This window comes from Carassius gibelio, chromosome A10 (assembly GCF_023724105.1).
Source record: "Carassius gibelio isolate Cgi1373 ecotype wild population from Czech Republic chromosome A10, carGib1.2-hapl.c, whole genome shotgun sequence".
Classification (NCBI taxonomy): Eukaryota; Metazoa; Chordata; class Actinopteri; order Cypriniformes; family Cyprinidae; genus Carassius; species Carassius gibelio.
Genome location: NC_068380.1, coordinates 20,383,806 through 20,403,288, shown reverse-complemented (window position 1 = coordinate 20,403,288; position 19,483 = coordinate 20,383,806). Strand labels below are relative to the sequence as shown.

Sequence of the window (19,483 nt, the reverse complement as noted above, 5' to 3'; positions counted from 1 at the left end):
AAATCGTCAACAATCAAATCCAGTTAACTGAGTTAGCAATGTACGAAGAACGGGCCCCTGGTCTGTCTGGAGCACATGGCTGTCAGTTGGTTTGTTTGCCATGTGCTTTATTGTCGATTGTTACCCCGCCCCTCTGGTTACCTTATTATCTCATTAGGGTTACACCTGTTTTAGATCGTTACTCACCCTTTATATTCCCCTCTTGTTTTCTGTCCTGTGCCAGATTGAATCTCTGCTCTACTGAGTTAACCTGGCTCTTGATGCTGTTGTTTGGTCTTGTTCCTACTACTGCCTAGCTTGGTTTCCTTTGCATTTATTTTATACCTTTTTGATATTAGGGGTTTTCTTTTGATTTAGTTCAGTTCAATCTAGTTCCTTGTTTATGAGCTCTTGCCTTTAAGTTTAGTTGTTTTCCCACCACCCCTTTTGCTCCCCAGCTACCCCTTCGGCTCTGGCTGTTGGACTCCCTGCTTCCTTCCTCCCATCCCTTGCTTGTTCTCGGTCCTCTGGTGTTCATTGGAGAGCTGGACTGTCTTGTTGCTCTTGGACTGTTACTCTCTACTATTTGCTCAGGACCCCCTCCCCTAGACACCTCCTGCTGAGCTGACATTCAACTTCTTGGACTCGGCTGGAATCTCTTCTGGTTATCCTCCCGGACTGTGACTTAGTTCCTGTTTTGTGTTTGAAACTCAAATCTTTGTTATCCCTGCAACTGATTCATCTTCCATTACTACCCTGACAATTTAATCCCTGTTTTTTAACCAATGTCTTTGCTGCTGACCTTTTGAGCCAACCTTACTAAAGAAATGACTTTAGAAAATGTTTGTTTCATTCTTCTTTAACCTTTTTGCAAGGTTTGTTTGAGCTGCACCCTCTATAGTACAGATGTGAATCTACATTTCCTTCAGCCTGTGGATTATTCATTATCCATTATTTGCCAAAAATAGAACGTTTTATTTTTTTATAATAAAAGCAAGCAAATCCAGGACAGATGAGGAAAAAGTAATGTAGCATAATGGTTTCCATAAGTTACGAAGTAACACAATTAGTTAATTTTTTTTTTTTTTAGGGAGTAACACAATATTGTAATTCACTACTTTTAAAAGTAACTTTCCCCAACACTGGCCAAGAACCATTTTCTTAACAGGAAGAAGTTCATCTGAACCATATTTAATTTGACCAACAATGGTTGGTTTGTTAATTTTTACAAAGTATTTAGGGGCAAGCAAATCTGAAATCAAATGGAATTCTGAAACCAAGCGGAATATTAACGTGTGCTCATGGATATCTCTTTTACTTTTCTACCAAGTATTGGCAAACAAAACTCTCTCTCCTGAATACCAGAACCACAGGGAAATTAATAACTGGTTATTTTTTTATAATCATAAAAACATGTTAATTTCTATAAATGCACTCTATACATAATTGCTTCTGCATTAAGTGGCATTCACTAGTCACCGCAACTTGCAGTGAAGTATATAGTAAAAAAAATAACATATTGAGGATGTTACATGACAAGACAAAGCAATACTGATATGATACACTTTCAAACTAAAGGTACTGAGAGCTTTTAGAAAACTTCACTAACATCTTATGTTTTAAAATAATGAACTAAAATGTTACATTTACTATAGTTGCTTTTATTATAATTAGTCGTGATTGACAGTTATTAGAAATATGACTGAAGGTGTCTTGAGGCACGCTTGTGAATTCTCGGCCAAACTCAATGCTTCAAAACTAAGGAGTGAGAGCTACTTGTGGAATGTCATTGTAATCTCTGACTCCTGTCAGCTTTTCTACATTAGAGGTCTCGACGTTGCTGGAGGGAGTAAATTGTGACTGTCTGAAATTAAACTGAGATGTATTCCAGTAGTCTCCTTCCATGATGTAGCTCAGTTATTCATTGGAAAAATTAGTTGCCTAGCAACCTAATACAATACACAAATTTCACTCATTAGTCACTCTGCTGTACAGGTGCTGGTCATATAATTAGAATATCATCAAAAAGTTGATTTCACTAATTCCATTCAAAAAGTGAAACTTGTACATTATATTCATTCATTACACACATACTGATATATTTCAAATGTTTATTTCTTTTAATTTTTATGTTTATATATCCCAAATTCAGTATCTCATAACCCTATTGGGTTTTTGTCGAGGGAGCCAAACAGAAAGGCAAACATCTGGGTTGGTCTACAAAAATACACTGCAGGACTCTATTTTTCAACTTTCCATTTAAAGAAACCAATCCCTGATGGATAAGATCATAATCTGCCCTTAATTCTTATCCTTATCGAATATTACCAGTCGGAATATAACCATATTTTTGTGTTATTTAAAAAAAATATTTACTATAAGCCACTACAGTTATTCTGATTGTATCAAATTTTTTAAAGCATGAAACTGCTGGATTGGTCTGAGAGTGATATTTTTTTTCTTTTTTAAAACATATTCTTGGCATTGACCGAAAACCTTGTCTACTGAAGAGATGAACCTCAAACAATCTGGATGATATTAGCATCATTTACACACTCTTGGGCTGTTATATTTACTGTCACCTACGTAAACACGTCACTGGCTTTCCAGAGACCCTCTTTAATCACGAGAGTGTAAATTCTATTGACGTCAACTAAACACATGGTATTTTTCATGTTGTATTAAAATAGTCTTTACACAGCCTTGCAGCCTTGCCTGCATTTTCAGACCAGGAATGCTGTGGAATACATTTGTGAAGACAACATTATTTGTTCTAAATCATAACAACACCTGAAATATTCAAGGCTGAATTTGCTTGAAGTTTATAGTCAGCTTGAACTGTTTTCACAACCAATTTTAAATGAAGCAGTATTCAATGAGAGAAAAAAGTAGGATGTTAACTGAGTCTAAAGAGTGCAACAGTCAAGTTCTGAAAGTAAAAATGCCATTCGTTTTCTCCATAAGGAAACAGACTTTTTTTCAGTAATTTATAAACCTTTAAGGACAAACCTACTGTGATCTTAATTGATTGTACATGTTTTTGGTGGTATATACTTTTGCTGAAGCTAGTAGTTTTGTACAGAGTTTGTACAGAAAATTCCACCAATCAGACAGTAGCAGAAAGCAAATCGTGGTTCTGGTTCAGTTAAACTGTCCTCATCCGGATGAATAACTGTGGAATGAGATGTGAACTTGTATTACCTGTTCCCATTCTCCAGGGATCCAGCGTGGTGGCAGACAGCGTCCTAGGCTGCAGCGAATACGGACTGGAGGTTTGTTTTGGTCAGAACAGAGGGCTGGTGGGAAGGTTTTGGTCAGGTCACTACTTTTACACAGAACAATGCGGTGCTTGAAGCCAGGGCCACACTTTGGGGTACACTATAAACAAAAACACAATAATATTAAAACTAAAAGACTGGCAGGCATTCTAGAGGATAGAGATACATGAAGAACACATCAAGTCACCTCAGACCAGTCCAGCGTCACCCACTGGGGCGGACAGGACTGATTGTTGCAGTACTCTTGTTCTATTGGCCGATGGGTCAGACAGTGGCTGTCCACCAGAGACTCCTCCTCAGCAGGTCCGATTTTACGGATACATAAAACAGTGCGTGTTCGGATGCCTCCATCACAGGTTTTCCCACATTCTGACCAGTCACCGATTAACCACCTGAAACACAAGTAAACGGAAAATGGAAATTGCCCTAAATATTCCAACAACAACCATAAGTTCTATGTTCTATGTATATTTCATCAAAATATATTTTAACATGTACGTATAGCATATAAAAAGTTTGGGATAAGTGAGGTTTTAGGCTTTTTTTAAGAAATGTCAAATAAATGCTGTTCTTTTGATCTTTCTTTTCATCGAAGCAGAACAACAGTTTTCAAGTGATTATAAAAAAATTATTGAGCAGCAAATCGGCATATTAGAATAATTTCAGAAGGATTTTGTGACTAAGACTGATGCTGAAAATTAATATTTGCTTTACAGGAATAAATTACATTTTTTAATATATTTAAATAGAAACCAGTTATTTTAAATTGTAATTAGATTTCACAATATTACAGTACATTTTTTTTTTTTTTTTTTTTAAATCAAATAAATGAATCCATGATGATCTTTCTGACCCAAAAATGTTTTCACAAAAAAGGAAATTCTCCATCCATAAATATTTATTACCAACCACAGAACTGTATTTGCTTTATTTCATCAAAATATATTTTCAGGACCTACCACATTTGAGGGTTGACCCCCCTTTTTAATACAATTAAAAACCATGCTGTGTTTTTATCACACTCGTAGCAGTGCGATAAGGCTGCATATCAGAACGGCTGTGAAATGGCAGTAGGTAATCACAGCATGCTGATATACAGGTACTGGTCATATAATTAGAATATCATCAAAAAGTTGATTTCACTAATTCCATTCAAAAAGTGAAACTTGTTTATTATATTAATTGATTACACACAGACTGATATATTTCAAATGTTTATTTTTTTTATTTTGATGATTATAACTGACAACTAAGGAAAATCCCCAATTCAGTATCTGAAATCTGGATTTTTGGCCAACTGAAAAGTATGAACATGAAAAGTATGAGCATGCCCAGCACTCAATACTTAGTTGTGGCTACTTTTGCCTGAATTACTGCAGCATGCGGCGTGGCATGGAGTTGATCAGTCTGTGGCGTTGCTCAGTTGTTATGAGAGCCCAGGTTGCTCTGATAGTGGCCTTCATCTCTTCTGCATTCTTGGGTCTGACATATCACATCTTCCTCTTCACAACAGATTTTCTATGGGGTTAAGGTCAGGCGAGTTTGCTGGCCAATTAAGAACAGGGATACCATGGTCCTTAAACCAGGTACTGGTAGCTTTGGCACTGTTTGCAGGTGCTAAGTCCTGTTGGAAAATGAAATCTGCATCTCCATTAAGTTGGTCAGCAGCAGGAAGCATGAAGTGCTCTAAAACTTCCTGGTATACGGCTGCGTTGACCTTGGACCTCAGAAAACACAGTGGACAAACACCAGTAGATGACAGGCACCGCAAACCATCACTGACTGTGGAAACTTTACACTGGACCTCAGTCAATGTGGATTGTGTGCCTCTCCTCTTTTCCTCCAGACTCTGGGACCCTGATATCCAAAGGAAATGCAAAATTTACTTTAATCAGAGAACATAACTTTGGACCACTCAGCAGCAGTCCAGTCCTTTAGCCCAGGCGAGTGGCTTGACACAAGGAATGCGACAGCTGAAACCCATGTCTTGCATACGTCTGTGGTAAGTGATTCTTGAAGCACTGACTCCAGCAGCAGTCCACTCTTTGTGAGTCTCCCACACATTTTTGAATGAGTTTTGTTTCACAATCCTCTCCAGGGTGCAGTTATCTCTATTGCTTGTACACTTTTTTCTACCACATCTTTTCCTTCCCTTTGCCTCTCTATTAATGTGCTTGGACACAGAGCTCTGTGAACAGCTAACCTCTTTTGCAATGACCTTTTGTGTCTTGCCCTCCTTGTGTAAGTCAGCAGTCTTCCCCATGATTTTGTAGCCTACAGAACTAGACTGAGACCATTTAAAGGCCTTTGCAGGTGTTTTGAGTTAATTAGCTAATTCGAGTGTGGCACCAGGTGTCTTCAATATTGAACCTTTTCACAATATTCTAATTTTCTGAGATACTGAATTTGGGATTTTCCTTAGTTGTCAGTTAATCATCAAAACCAAAATAAATAAACATTTGAAACATATCAGTCTTCAAGTAATCAATTAATGTAATGAAAAAGTTTCACTTTTTGAATGGAATTAGTGTAAGAAATCAACATTTTGATGATATTCTAATTATATGACCAGCACCTGTATAGCCATATCGCACTGCTACAAGTGTGGTGTTGCTTTTTCGACAGCACAAGAGTGTATATCCTCTTTTGTGTGGAACTACTTCCTTCCACCACAGATTCAAATATCAGTTTGACAGTTTAACAGCTGAGCTCAAGCCTCCATTACTAATTTGAAAACATCACTTTAGAACATTAATAATTCATTGCTTTACTTTAATTCATTGAAAGCATATTGTTATTAAAAGTTCACTGTATTGTATTATGTAGAGTTGAGTATTATATGTGAGAATTGGACTGAGTGTGATAACCTGCATCTGACACAGCACTCATTCTTCAGCTCAATTTCACATTCTCAATTAAACATTAGTTTGAATGTCCACTGAGGAGAGTTATATATTTCTCACACTATCCTTTCATCTGTTAAGGGTAATTTCCAATGATGGCGCTACTCACTGCATTTGTTGACTGCATCTTACAAGGTGTTCCTTTTTTACAACCCTGCTTCAGTCTCTTTCAAGTCTTTACTGCTGACTCATCTAATGGAGGAATAATATAACTAAAATCACCTTCACGAACACACACACCATTTCTCAGTACTAAAAACTATTATTAAATACTAGTATTATTTATATAAATAATCATTTATTGAATAATATTTAATAAACAACAGCTGCCATCAGAGAAGCTGCTAGGCAATTCATGCAAAAGTACAAAGGCAGCACTCAGCATTGAAGTTACAGAAAATATAACGTGAAGAGATTTGGCCCTCAGCCAAAACTATTTGCTTCAAAACAAATAGTAGATTAAACTGAAGAGACCAAAGATTGCCTGTTAGAATTACCCTAAACAAATTTTATCTCACGTTTAACCTCTATAGACATCAGAGCCACCAGCAAGAAGATCCTGCTGAGGTGAAGCTGCTCTCGGCCGGTTCATGAGTGCTGAACGGCCGCTGACACCCTGCAGCTCACATCTCTGAAAAAGTTGAAGCAAATTTTCAAGTAGACGTTATCAAAAAAAACCTGTATTATTTATAAAATTATAGTGGATTTGGGCATCCACCATGACACTTGCTGTGAGAAATACTGCAAGCGGAGTGATACAAACAGTGAAATGGTTGGAAAGCTGTTATAACTAGAATATCATGGCGCTGAAAAAGCTTTCATCCAATCAGATTCAAGAACCAGTAAGAACTGTAGTATAAAATGATATATAATAAAATAATTGTGTTGAGTAGTAAAAAAATAAATAAAAACAATAGTATATGGAGGACGCAAGATAATTTAATAATTATAATATGACCGTGTGGTGAACCTATGAACCTAACTCATATTTAAATAACTACCACTTGTGTTGTTGGACAAATAAAATGACAGAGAAAATAAAAACAGACATAAGATAATTTTTTAGTGCACAAAAATTCTAAGCAAATATAAAAAGCCCCCATTTTAAGACTTTAAAGCAAAACATCTTTGTGTCCCTTTAAAAAATTGCTCTTGATTTTGTTTATTATTTATTGTAATGTACACCCATGGTTTTACGTTTCACGTAATAAAATCTGTCATTATCTTCAAAATCTTTAGAGAGATATTATCCCTAAATAGTCCCACAAAACAACAGGGTGTTCTCGAATGACCATTGTGACCCTTTCTGGGCCAGAGACTGCATTCCTCTGACATCAGTTGGAGATGGAAATCGATTTTACATGATGTTATTAGCGATGCCCATCTTGGGGTTCAGGTTCACTAAACCCTCCACTGGCAAGATGCAGAAGTGCAGAGGCCAAAACTATTTAATTCTTCCTTCCAATTTAAGACTTGCAGACACAAGTTAACTTTGCTCAGCTGCTCGCCCCATTGAAAATGAGTGCTAAGTGCATCTGGCCGCCGCACACACGCATACTCCACACGTTTATGGATATTGTCCGTTGAGGGTTCATAAAATCTGCAAGCCAATACAATTAAACGCAGGTGATCACTCATACTTTTTTTGGATGCCTTTAGGATTTTGGCACCAAAGTCCAAATGAAAATAGGCAACATACTGTATGAAGAAATAAATCATGTTTCTTAGTTTTTAAGTTGTCTTCAAAGAGGCTCTTTATGGCTGGGGTGCTATGAAAACAAATTAAACATTACGGGTTGTGGCCCTTTGTGCTTTTTATTGCCAGGCAGCCATGTACTATTTTGATAAGGCTCATCAAAACAGAATAAAATGTCTGTATTTTTTCACCCTAGCCTGGCAAAGACAGCAAAACCTTGAGTATAAGCCAAGTTTAGGAAATTAGATACATTTTACTTCACAATTCAAGGAAAATTGTCAACAAAAAATTTATTTTGTATGAAATAAATAAATAAAGCCTGTACCCTTTCAAAACTTCACTCGTACTGCGTCGAAGACGCTATGGGGAAAAATGAATTTTTCCTCCTGAACTGAAGCCTTATTCAATCATACAGTTAAACTGCACGTCCATCGGTTCGTGCAGTGTATAGAAACGAACCAATGGCTCGGCAGCAGTGCTGCACGGACCTATGGCAGCAAAAACCCCCAAAGCCCACCAGAATGGGTGGGGCCTCTGGCTATATATTGGCCGCTTCAGCACAGGCATTCAGATTTCTTCTCCTTTAGCGACGATGATTCTTTGCTGATCTCAGCTGAACTGCTTGCCACTGACTTGCCTTACACTGGAATGCGACTGCAGGTCCAGCTGCAGAACATTCGCTTCCCTGTGGCTATCCGGTGAGTGAGAGAAAAAAACAAGTTTCTCAAAATGAGCCTTTTTCTACGCCGTTGTTACAAATGCCGGCTCGTCATTGCAGCTTGTGCAGAGCCCCTCTGCACGCTGATGATGGGCACAGCGAGTGTGTCACGTGCTTGGGGAAACCCCACGCTGACAAGCGAGCACACATTGTGAGAATATGAATCTCGCCTCTTTTTTCGCTCCCAGATTGCTTTCTTCTCAGAGAGTGATCTCGCTCCTCGCGCCCTCCCGTTTACTTCCTTTTGCGAGCCGGCAAGGAAAAAGGGGCAGAGGATTAAAGCGATAGGATGAGAGTGAGCTCACGCCCGCTCAGCCCCCGCGTTCCTCACTTTCTCCACCCAGAGGAGATTCCCCCATCCTCTTCATTTGTCATGACCAATATCCCTCTGCTGCCATGAGTGATTTGGTCTTGTTCGGAGGGACTGAAGAGGAACTGCTAGATGTCTCTAGACGTTTTGGATGCTGAGGAGCTGTCAGGCTCGCCGGACCCCACCCACTCGACAACATCAGAGCTCAGCTGCACGAAACTATGGATGGATGCCAAACTCATCTGCATTCTCTACAGGGCAGTGGATGAGCTGGGTCTAGAATGGTCTCCTTCGGAGGAGCCATCCTGTAGCTGTCTGGACGAGTGGTTTCTGCCGGGGCACCAGCAAGCCCCTCATCAGAGAGCCTCGCCGTTCTTCCAAGTCCACGATGAGCTAACTAAGTCATGGCGTGCGCCCTACTTGGCATGCCGATCTTCCCCAGCGGCCTCTTCGGACCAGTGATGGAAGGGCTCGCCGAATATTTCACTCAGGCACAGAAGTCGTCACAGGCAATGCAACACTTTCTGCCAAAGTAAACTTTATCTGCTGCTGTCAGTCGCCCCAAGCAGGCGCCAACTCGACAGCCTCCAAAGTAAGTGCAAGCTGCTGCTGCCGCTGCCCAGCCTGAGAAAGTCGAGCCTCGACACCATTCTTGCTCAGTCACCAGATGGTTTTAGTTCCCTAAGCGCCAGGGACCATGCCCGAATATAGTGCTGGACCCCGTGCAGTCGCCGTCATCCTGATCTACAGGCAAGAAAGAGGAGGGGGCTAAGTCTCGCCACAGCCGGACCACCCCCAAACTGCCCCATGTGTTCTGCCATCCACCTCTTTCAGTTCCAGGTGTCAATGAAGTTGTGTTTGCTGCAAATGATGGGCCCAATCTAGCGCCCAGACAGCAAAGCGACGTGATAACAAAAACGTGCACAAAATAAAAAACACACCCTTTCACAAAAAGAGCAGTTTTCCTCTCATACTACTCCAGTGGTATGTCCCCATACAGTGGACAAACGCTGGAGCTAATTAAACCCCTGTCCATCCGGGCCACACAATGGCAAGCCATTCCTGGAGTGTCAAATTAGGTTATGGGAATAATAAATCACGGCTGCTCCCTACAGTTCGCACAACGACCCATGCACGTTCTGCGTGCCGAAGTGAAAAATCTGCTGGTGAGAGGAGCTATAGAAGTCATTCCCCAGCTCGTCCGGACTCAGGGTTTTACAGCCGATACTTCCTAGTTCACAGGAAGGAAGGTTGGCAGTGCCCCATCCTTGATCTAAGACATCTGAACTGCGCCCTCATGAGACGGCACTTCAGAATGATCACACTGAAACAAATCCTCTCACAAATATGCTCAGGGGATTGGTTCTTTTCACTGGATCTGAAAGACGCTTTCACATCCAAATTTGCCTTTGAGGGTGTGGCTTACCAGTACAGGGTCCTCCCCTTCAGGCTGTCTTTGGCTCCTTGCATGTTTACAAAGTGCATGGATGTGGCTCTCTCTCCTTATTGTGAAATATAATTTGTTCCGAACTCTGCCACTCATAACTGTATATAACACATTGCTAAAACTGTCCGATCCTGCAGATTTGCTTTATTCAACATGAAGAAGATCAAGCCCTTTCTTTCGGAACATGCTGCACAACTCCTTGTTCAAGCTCTTGTTCTGTCCAGGCTGGACTATTGCAATGCCCTCTTGGCTGGTCTTCCAGCCAATTCTATCAAACCTTTACAATTAATTCAGAACGTGGCAGCAAGATTAATTTTTAATGAGCCAAAAAGAATACACGTAACACCTCTGTTTATCAATTTGCACTGGCTTCCAATAGCTGCTCGCATAAAATTCAAGGCATTGATGTTTGCCTACAAAACTACCACTGGCTCTGCACCCATTTACCTAAATTTGTTACTTCAGACTTATGTGCCCTCTAGAAACTTGCGTTCTGCAAGTGAACGTCGCTTGATTGTGCCATCCCAAAGAAGCACAAAGTCACTTTTACGGACTTTTAAGTTAAATGTTCCCTCCTGGTGGAATGACCTTCCCAACTCAATCCGAGCAGCTGAGTCCTTAGCCATCTTCAAGAATCGGCTTAAAACCCATCTCTTCCATCTTTATTTGACCCTCTAACTTTAACACTCACTATTCTAATTCTATTCTTTAAAAAATCTAACTACCTTTCTAATCTTTTTGTATTCTATTTTCTTTTCATTTATTATGCAATTGTATATGTATGTGTGTGTGTGTATGTGCAAAGACCTCTAACTAGTTTGCACTTTTCTATTTTTTTCTTTTTCTTTTTTATTCTGTTTTCTTTTTCTTTATTATATTATTTAAAATCCCATGCTACGTGTACTGTGTTAACCTAACTGAGACTTGTTATAGCACTTATGTATCATTGCTTTTTTGTTGTTGTTTTTGATTGCTTCCACTGTCTTCATCTGTAAGTCGCTTTGGATAAAAGCGTCTGCTAAATGAATAAATGTAAATGTAATGTAAATATATATATCAACTAACTTCTGACTGGTTGAATCTGTGTCTTCCTGTGGACTTCAATGTGGACAGGATTGCTTGTCATCGGAAACTTGTAACATCTTCGGTTTCAGATATGATGTCAAGTGAAAACATCTAATTGTCATTCCCATAATGCCAAAAGTAATGATATATTAAAGTACAATTTTAAGTATGTATGATGATAGTTTTCATTATACTGAGTTTAATTGATATAAGTATAATAATAATAAAAAAAGATTATTCTTCAAACTTCATTACAATGATTATTATAATTTTTGTATTTTTTATTATAGTAATTTGTATTATTAATTCAATTATAGTAATTGTAGTATTTTCTAATTCTAATCAGTATTTTTGCCTTGTTCCAGTAGTGGCAATAATTTTAAACGGGCTATACTGTAATTGTTGCCTTGTTCCGGATATGAACAACAAATTTCAGTTATGAGATTCATGAGTGTTTTTTTTTTCTAATACACTTTAAATTTGCTATACTCACTCCGGAGGACAAGTCTCAGTGTTGCAAGGTCGCTGGTTCCCTGGCGGTTTGATGTCCGGGTCACAGTAGCTGTTTTGGACCACCGAACCATCGTCCAGTCTTTTACAAACCACCTCCTGCTTCTGTAAGCCTGCAAAAAAGACAATAAAACATTGCTTCATTCATCTGCCTCGTGCTTTCAGCTGTTTGAAGTGCTGCACAGCAAAGCGCTGTGTGGTTGGCGTCGATCCCTGAGGTAAAACTACTTCTTGGTACCTTCTCTAGGGGTCCACTCGCTGACAGACCACTCTGTGTCGATAGAGAATATTATTTCCCCTCAGTATTGTACTGTATCTAGATGTGTAAATGCCTCGGTTGAAGTGAGTGTCTTAGTGAATGGCTTTTACAGAGAAGCCAATCTTTTCTTTGGTTTTTGGTTATGAAAAATGAGCATTACCACAGCAATGGCAGAGTAGAGCGCTACGCTATATACTCAGCACTAGGAGCCACTGGTGCAGGTGATCTTTGAGGCCCATAAGGAAAGACATTAGCCTCCAGTTAAGCTGGTTTATGCCAAGCTTGTCTAATGCACAAAGCCACCATGTGAGGTTGATCTAATAGCTGCCAATACGGCATTCTTGATTGGGTAACCTAAATAATGAAATACTCTGGTGAGAGCATGATGACCCCTTTCGAGAAAAGAGATTTGATTCGATGAAACCAAACTAGGGGGTAAATGTAATATCTCATGAAATCATTCCATGATGTTAGTCCGTTATCAGTGTTGTTGCACATAATGATCGAAATAAAAAGATGGCAACATTGAAATTTAATAGGAGTTTGCAGAAAAGCAAGAATCAAATCCAAGAAACTCTGTAGCGCTGTGACGAATCTTTTTTATAGAATATTGCAGAATTTTTATGGCAGTTGTTTAAACACTCCCTGTGTGGCTTGCCAACAGAACAGCCATGAATTATATTTATAACACAAAATTTAAAAAAATGACATAAGTGTTGCTCTGGGGTATTTTCATATAAACTAAAATGTGTACAAATGAACTGAGCAACAGATAAGATTGAGTTCACTGAGACTGGAGAAAATCCTCCATGGACTAGCTTGCGATGTTTGCATATTTTGGTGAATATAACAAGTATTTTCAATGTTTTTAATGGCCATACTTTAAAAAAGCAGAGAGGAAAACTATTTATTGTTGTAAGAAAGCCATTTATTTTGGGGGCAGCTTGAACAGTCTGGTCATATTTGAGGTGTGGGCTCACATTTACATGTGGTTACAACATTCAGATGTTGAAATAAGCCTTTCTGCTCTCTGCATAACTTGTACATTAGCAGAACAAATTGATGGACCATATAGTCATATGTCAGATAAAATACACATTTTATCATTCTGTTGGATTTTATTACTAATAAAAAAAGATGACTCTGCTGAAAACACCAGCATGAATTTCCAGTCCAATACGCTTAAAAAATAAGACATAGCAAAGCAAAACAGAGCTTTTTTTAAGATTAAAAAAAAGAACATGAAAGTACCATGAAAGTATCAAAATAGTCTAAACCAAAATTTTTAATAATTAAATAATTAGTCATAATGAATCATTCAAACTGGTTTTTTGAAACACCAGGATTTGCATGCATTTTAAAAGTGTTCATAAAATACTTGCAGGCTAAATTTTTTAACAGTAAGACATCCACATAAACTACAATGGAAATATTTAACTTATAAAATCCTTAATGCACATCAAAAAAGTAATGTGATTGGATAACTGGATAAGTAATCAAATACCATATCAAATGATAAATGCCTGAGCCAAAGTCCGTTATCAAAATTATTTTGTATATTAATCACCTCCCATATCTGTCTCACACGATTGTTCTCCCAAGCATTAAGCATCGTGATTTATTACTTAGTAATACAGAGCCACAAGTATTCCCAGATGCAGCAACTTTCATTTTTATTATTAATACTTTGCATCAGTTTTCCAGGAAGTGACAATTTTGTTCACAAGAAACACATGGGATGGAAACAGCGCTTTATTTACAAATGTTTTGTGTGATATTTTAATTTTGAGTACAAGTTAAATTCACAACTTAAGTTGGAAACATAGCTAATGATTAGTAGGTACAACAAACTTTCTTAGTAAGGATGTGAATGATTGATTGGTTTACCTCCTGCACATGTTGCAGAGCACTCAGACCAGGGCAGATGGTGCCAGGAGAAGCCGACTTCATTGTCCCCACTTCCTGTATGCTGAATTGGCACATTGAACTTGTAGTGGATGCCCAGGTTTTGTTCCTGTAGTAACACCTGAAACATAAAAATTGGATGGCAGGTTACTTTACTGTTACTAATATAATGGGTCTACAGAAGAGTTCAGTGTCTACCTGGTTAAGTTTTGTTCCCAAATTGTGGCAAACAGCACACTGACGATCACAAATAGTTCAGTATATTATAGTAGAAGGAATTTAGAGTAGTTCATAGTGGGACTATGCGCATTCTTTGGTTGCATCAGCCAATAAGTGTTGTTGTGATGTCATTTCCTTGCCTGACTGGTTCAAAGAAGAAAAAAATTTATGTGTCGATGAGTAAAGATAATTGCAGGTAGCAAACATCAAAGGCTGGATGCACCAACCTGGCAACTGTCATTGAGTTGAATTGGAAGTTCTCCAGGTATTATAGAACTCCAGACAAATACTGAGGTCTTAAAAATGTATGGAATGGAGCAATCAAATTATTAAGAATAGGATGTTTTTTGGATGAGCCTCAGTTCAGCCTCAACAAGCACATATTTAGCATATCACATCAGCTTTACTCCTGAATTTCTTAGTCAGAGAGCTGTAATTGTGTGTGTGTTATAAATTGGAAAGCCATGTAAACCAGTGTGGGCCGCAATGGAATGGCTTGCGGTGCACTGGCCACTTGTATGTTTTCCAGCGGTGCTGCGACCAGGCCTGGTATTTCCAGCAATTTTGTCCAGGCGAAAGCCATTGAGGTTGTCGAGACGGGGCTTTTCGGAATGAACACACACGCGTGCTAAAACATGTGCACATGTGCACTCTTATTTGGCCAGACAGAGGTTTTTAGTGCAAACATATATAACTGTTAACTCTGAAACCGCTAGTCAGAGTTCATGTGAGGTTTGTTCACAGATGTGGACTTTATTTAGAATGAGCCAAGCCATTTCAAACTGTGCATTCAGAACACGAGCCTGCTCTACAGTATAACTACTGTGACTTTACTATAAGACAACTTGATTATGTGAGATTTTATAGTCTGAAAATAAGTCAAAGGAAAGACTTGAATTGTTGTGCAAAAGCTTATTCCACTTTGAAGTTTACTAATTATTTTTGTCACTTTTACTGAAAGGAAAAAGAAAAAACAGGTAGAAGATAGAGGAAGGGGAATATACACAAGTTAGATGCAAACATTGGTTTCCCACATCGGTGTGAGCATGTAAATGACCTACCAGGTTTCATATCCAACAGATACTTTTAAAATACTAGTACTACTAACACTACTGTATTCTTTATAGTAAATAAAGATCGACTCACCATAACCACCAACTTTTCAGTGGTGGCCCCTAGAGCTTCCATTGACTCGGGTTCATCAGTCGGCCTCTTGTAGTGAAAGGCTGTTCCTGCAATGTCAAATTTGCGGGGCCAGTCGATGGTCCAGGCTCCGTTGATGTAATAGTCATCCCCCTCTGATTTCAAAGCTGTGACAAGTGAGAGCTCCAGTTAATAACCCGATACGAGCGAGATGCTGCCAAGCAGAGAGTGAAGTCATCGCTGTCATTCATCAACATGATGAGCATCATCTTACAGTGGAGCTCAGGCTTCCTGATGTCATGGGCAATTTTCACTCTCGCTTTCATACGCTGTGCAGCTTGTAGATCTAACTTACCAAGTTCAGGTGAAAGTCTTACATATACCGCAACTGCTCAGTTGTCAAAACAAAGATCTCATCTTAAAGCATAACACACCTCAAAATATTCACTCTTTTCCTGATGCAGATGGGGCCAAATTCTAGAAGAACAATCCAGATGTTTTTTTACTCACTCCAGCTCAAAAAGACACCATTTATTTTTCTTAAAGGTACACAAAGTATTTTTCTAACAAAGAATTTAATGGTACTTTTAATGAATCTTTCAAATGTTAACACTTACATTGAAAATTAAGATGTTTTATTACAAACTGGGCAGCTCCAAATAGCCAAATATTATCTTGGTACTAATATTTGGCTAAACTAGCTAAAATAGGCAAATTGTAGCACACGATTACTATCAGCCTTCACGCCAGCCATTCCCAGGGACAGATAGTTGAACATCTGATTGCATACAGCACACAAAATTTTAAACACTTCAAGAGTTTCGAAGTCATCATCGAATTGGTTGAATTATACAGGATTTCCGGGAGAAGTCGCATTCTTTAATGTTCCGCCTGGAAACAAAGATGCCTTGATGCCAAACCCCTTCATGAAAGAAGGAAGTCATCATGTTTACAACTGTGATAATGAGCGCTTATCAGGATCAACTAAGCATTGGATTTTCAAAAGTATGAGAAATATTCAGTATAATTTCATGTCATAGACTCTTTCAAATATGTCCAAGAGTTTTACACTGTTATCTGTTATTGTGGAGACATTTCCACAAATTTCTATTATTTTGTGAATTACATAAAATATAAATCAAAATATATTTTCCCCCCATGGAACAATAAAGACGAAATTCAGCAGAATGTTTAAACTGCTCTTTTTCGTGCGTGAAAGTAGTGTCTAGCTCTAAAAAGGACAAAAAAGCTACATAAAATAGTATGATTTATACATGAGTGACTAAAAAGACTGACATTTAAGTCATTATTACCTAAAAAAAAAAAGGATAAAAATGTTACACATATCGTGTCAAGATGTGAGTTCGATGATACCAAACGACAATTGGTTCTTTCAAGTCTCAAGTCTCATAGAGTTTAAAGAGTTGTATAAAAGTTTATGTAACGTTACTGAACGGTTGATGAATGTATTTTGTCATATTTACATAAGATCTGTACTTTTTGAGGCGTTAAATAGACGGTTATGGTCACGTTATGCTCATGTTAATTTGTCTTTTTTTTTTCGCGGTTAAACTGAATGTATGTTTGTCTCCTAAAGGAAACGGCATTGTGCAGTAAAGACTAGCATAATTATTTTGAGGCTGTTGAAGTGGTAACTGTTAAAAGTATGTTAATATACTTATTATTACATGTAATATTTCAGACTTGTCGAGCTCGTGTCTTCATTGTCCTCGCGCCGAGAGTTAAAGACACAGAAGCTGTTTGTGTGAGGAGTCACAGACCTGTGTGAGGAAGAGGTGTTCTCCTGAAGAGAGGGACAGACGGTTTAAGGAGAGTAAACTTTAGAATGACATACATTTTTATTGAAACCATTGATGTCCCTCTTTTCAGAACTCAAACTAACTGGAGTTAGTGTGAGAAGGTGGTTTTCTCAGCTTCTTTGGAAGAGAGGGAAAGATCGTTTAAGGCAAGTAAACTTCATAATTTCATGTTATCAGTTGTTGTTGTTTTTTTACTAAGAGTAAAATAATGTTTGTTTTTTGTTTTTGTAGATGTTAAAAGCCAGAGACATGGGAGAGCATCATTCTTTTGAGATTTTATGTAAGTTATTTTTTAGAAAATAAATGTTTCTGTTGTCTCCTGCTGGTTTACTTCACATTTTGATGCAACAACAGTGTGATTACGTGCTCATTTCATTAAAACCATTGATGTCTGTGTTTTTTATTGCAGAACTCAAACCAACTTTGGAGTTGTCTTGTCTGATTTGGAGAGTCATCATTCTTGGTCTTCCCTCTTAAAGGCGCAATATGTAATTTTTCTGCTTTAAAAATAGCAGAAATCAATATATGTATATATATATATATATATATATATATATATATATATATATATATATATATACATATATACATATATATATATTTTAGTTGTATATATATATATATATATATATATATATATATATATATATATATATATATATATATATATGTGTGTGTGTCTTGTCTTTGCTTTTGTTCACCTTTGTATTAGGTGGTTACGCAGGAAGTTAGATCAACTAGAGGGGTCAAAGTTTATATGATGCCATAGACGGGCGACAAAACGGAAATAAAGAAACGTGCCGTGTCTTCTAATTAAACTATAATTTTGTTATAATTTGAAAGTTCGTGGAAACTGTCGGAATGATGTAAGTACACAATTAAAAAATATGTATAACATAGATATAGTGATTTCTGCTATTTTTAAATCAGAAAAATTACATATTGCACCTTTAAATATATTCATATGTTTTCCAAAAAATGAGCAGAGTTTGTATGAGTCTGGAAAAACATGGGGAGAGTAAATTATGACCATTTTAATTATTTGGTGAACTAACGGTTTGAAGAGCAGCCCTCCACGTACATGAACATTTGTGAGGTATGTGAATGTCATGACTGTTTTAATGTTTCAGAAAAGAAGCTTTCTGAAAGCAATATTTATTCAAACAATATCACATGCTCTCACACTAGTGCTGCCATTATAGCCTCCTGGAGCACTGTGGTGGACTGAGACAGTAAACAACCACACAAAGTGTTGAAACTTTAACACAGATTATTTACCTATCCTTACGGATGTGAATACACCTCTACCTGAAAATCGATAGTTTAATTAAATGTTTAATTTTTTCAAATGTGTTTCTCTTAGACCACTGATGAAGAGCAGGCGGTAACTGGGATGAATGCTGGTCAGAGAGGAGAATCTTCTTTGCCCTAAACTGATGCAGCGGTGGTTATAAAGAAGGACGCTGCCCTGGATGATGTAGAAGATGTCACATGCTGTGTTGATGGGGTTTCTTCATGACTACATCAGTTATGCTAAAGAGATCATGAAAATGGACCGTGATGCATGATCTGTATTCATGGACTATGAAACAAACTGTAAGTGTATAATTTGTAAAAAAATAAATAAAAAAAAATGTAAATGCTTTTTCTGTGTTGTTTAGTAGAAGAGTTTACACTCTGTCAATCATACACCTGCTCACATTCTTACACACACACACACACACACACACACACACACACACACACACACACATATGCGTCTGTTAAATGTTATAATATCAGAGTTAATGTTTTGATTTATTTGTGTACTGTCATGCCAGAATAGTTGGTAAAGAACTAATTGTACATTTATTGTATAAGTGTTTTCGTATATTTTTATACAATATATACAATTGAACAAAGTCCAATTTGATCTTAAGTTATATTCATCAAATGTTCAATGCTTTATTTATGAACTCTGTAGCTGTTAAGGCCATCCTTTTCTGCATTTCTTCTAACATGTTACTTTTTGACTTTTCTCTTGTTTTTAATAAATATTTTCCTTTTGATAATTATTATTTGTGTGTAAAAGTGATATTTAAAATGAACAACATTTGTAAGTTTAATGCCTAGCTCAATTTGGGTTAATTTTAAAAAGTAGTTAATTTTAAAGTTTACGGGTAACAGCTGCAGAGCGGCGCTGAGCTCACAAACGCTGCCTCATCCATCATTACATGCGAAATGATATCGAA

At 37.7% G+C, this 19,483-nt stretch overlaps 1 protein-coding gene across 1 annotated transcript in view; it reads right to left on the bottom strand.

The window, feature by feature from the left end:
• LOC128021516 (A disintegrin and metalloproteinase with thrombospondin motifs 6-like) overlaps window positions 1-19,483 on the bottom strand; it is a 106,150-nt gene that overhangs the window by 11,695 nt on the left and 74,972 nt on the right. The window contains exons 18-22 of the mRNA XM_052608779.1: window positions 15,436-15,599; window positions 14,053-14,191; window positions 11,890-12,019; window positions 3,445-3,649; window positions 3,181-3,357 (exon numbers count right to left, since the gene is read on the bottom strand). Of these exons, the coding sequence (XP_052464739.1) occupies window positions 3,181-3,357; window positions 3,445-3,649; window positions 11,890-12,019; window positions 14,053-14,191; window positions 15,436-15,599 (815 nt within the window). The remainder of the gene's footprint in view (window positions 1-3,180; window positions 3,358-3,444; window positions 3,650-11,889; window positions 12,020-14,052; window positions 14,192-15,435; window positions 15,600-19,483) is intronic.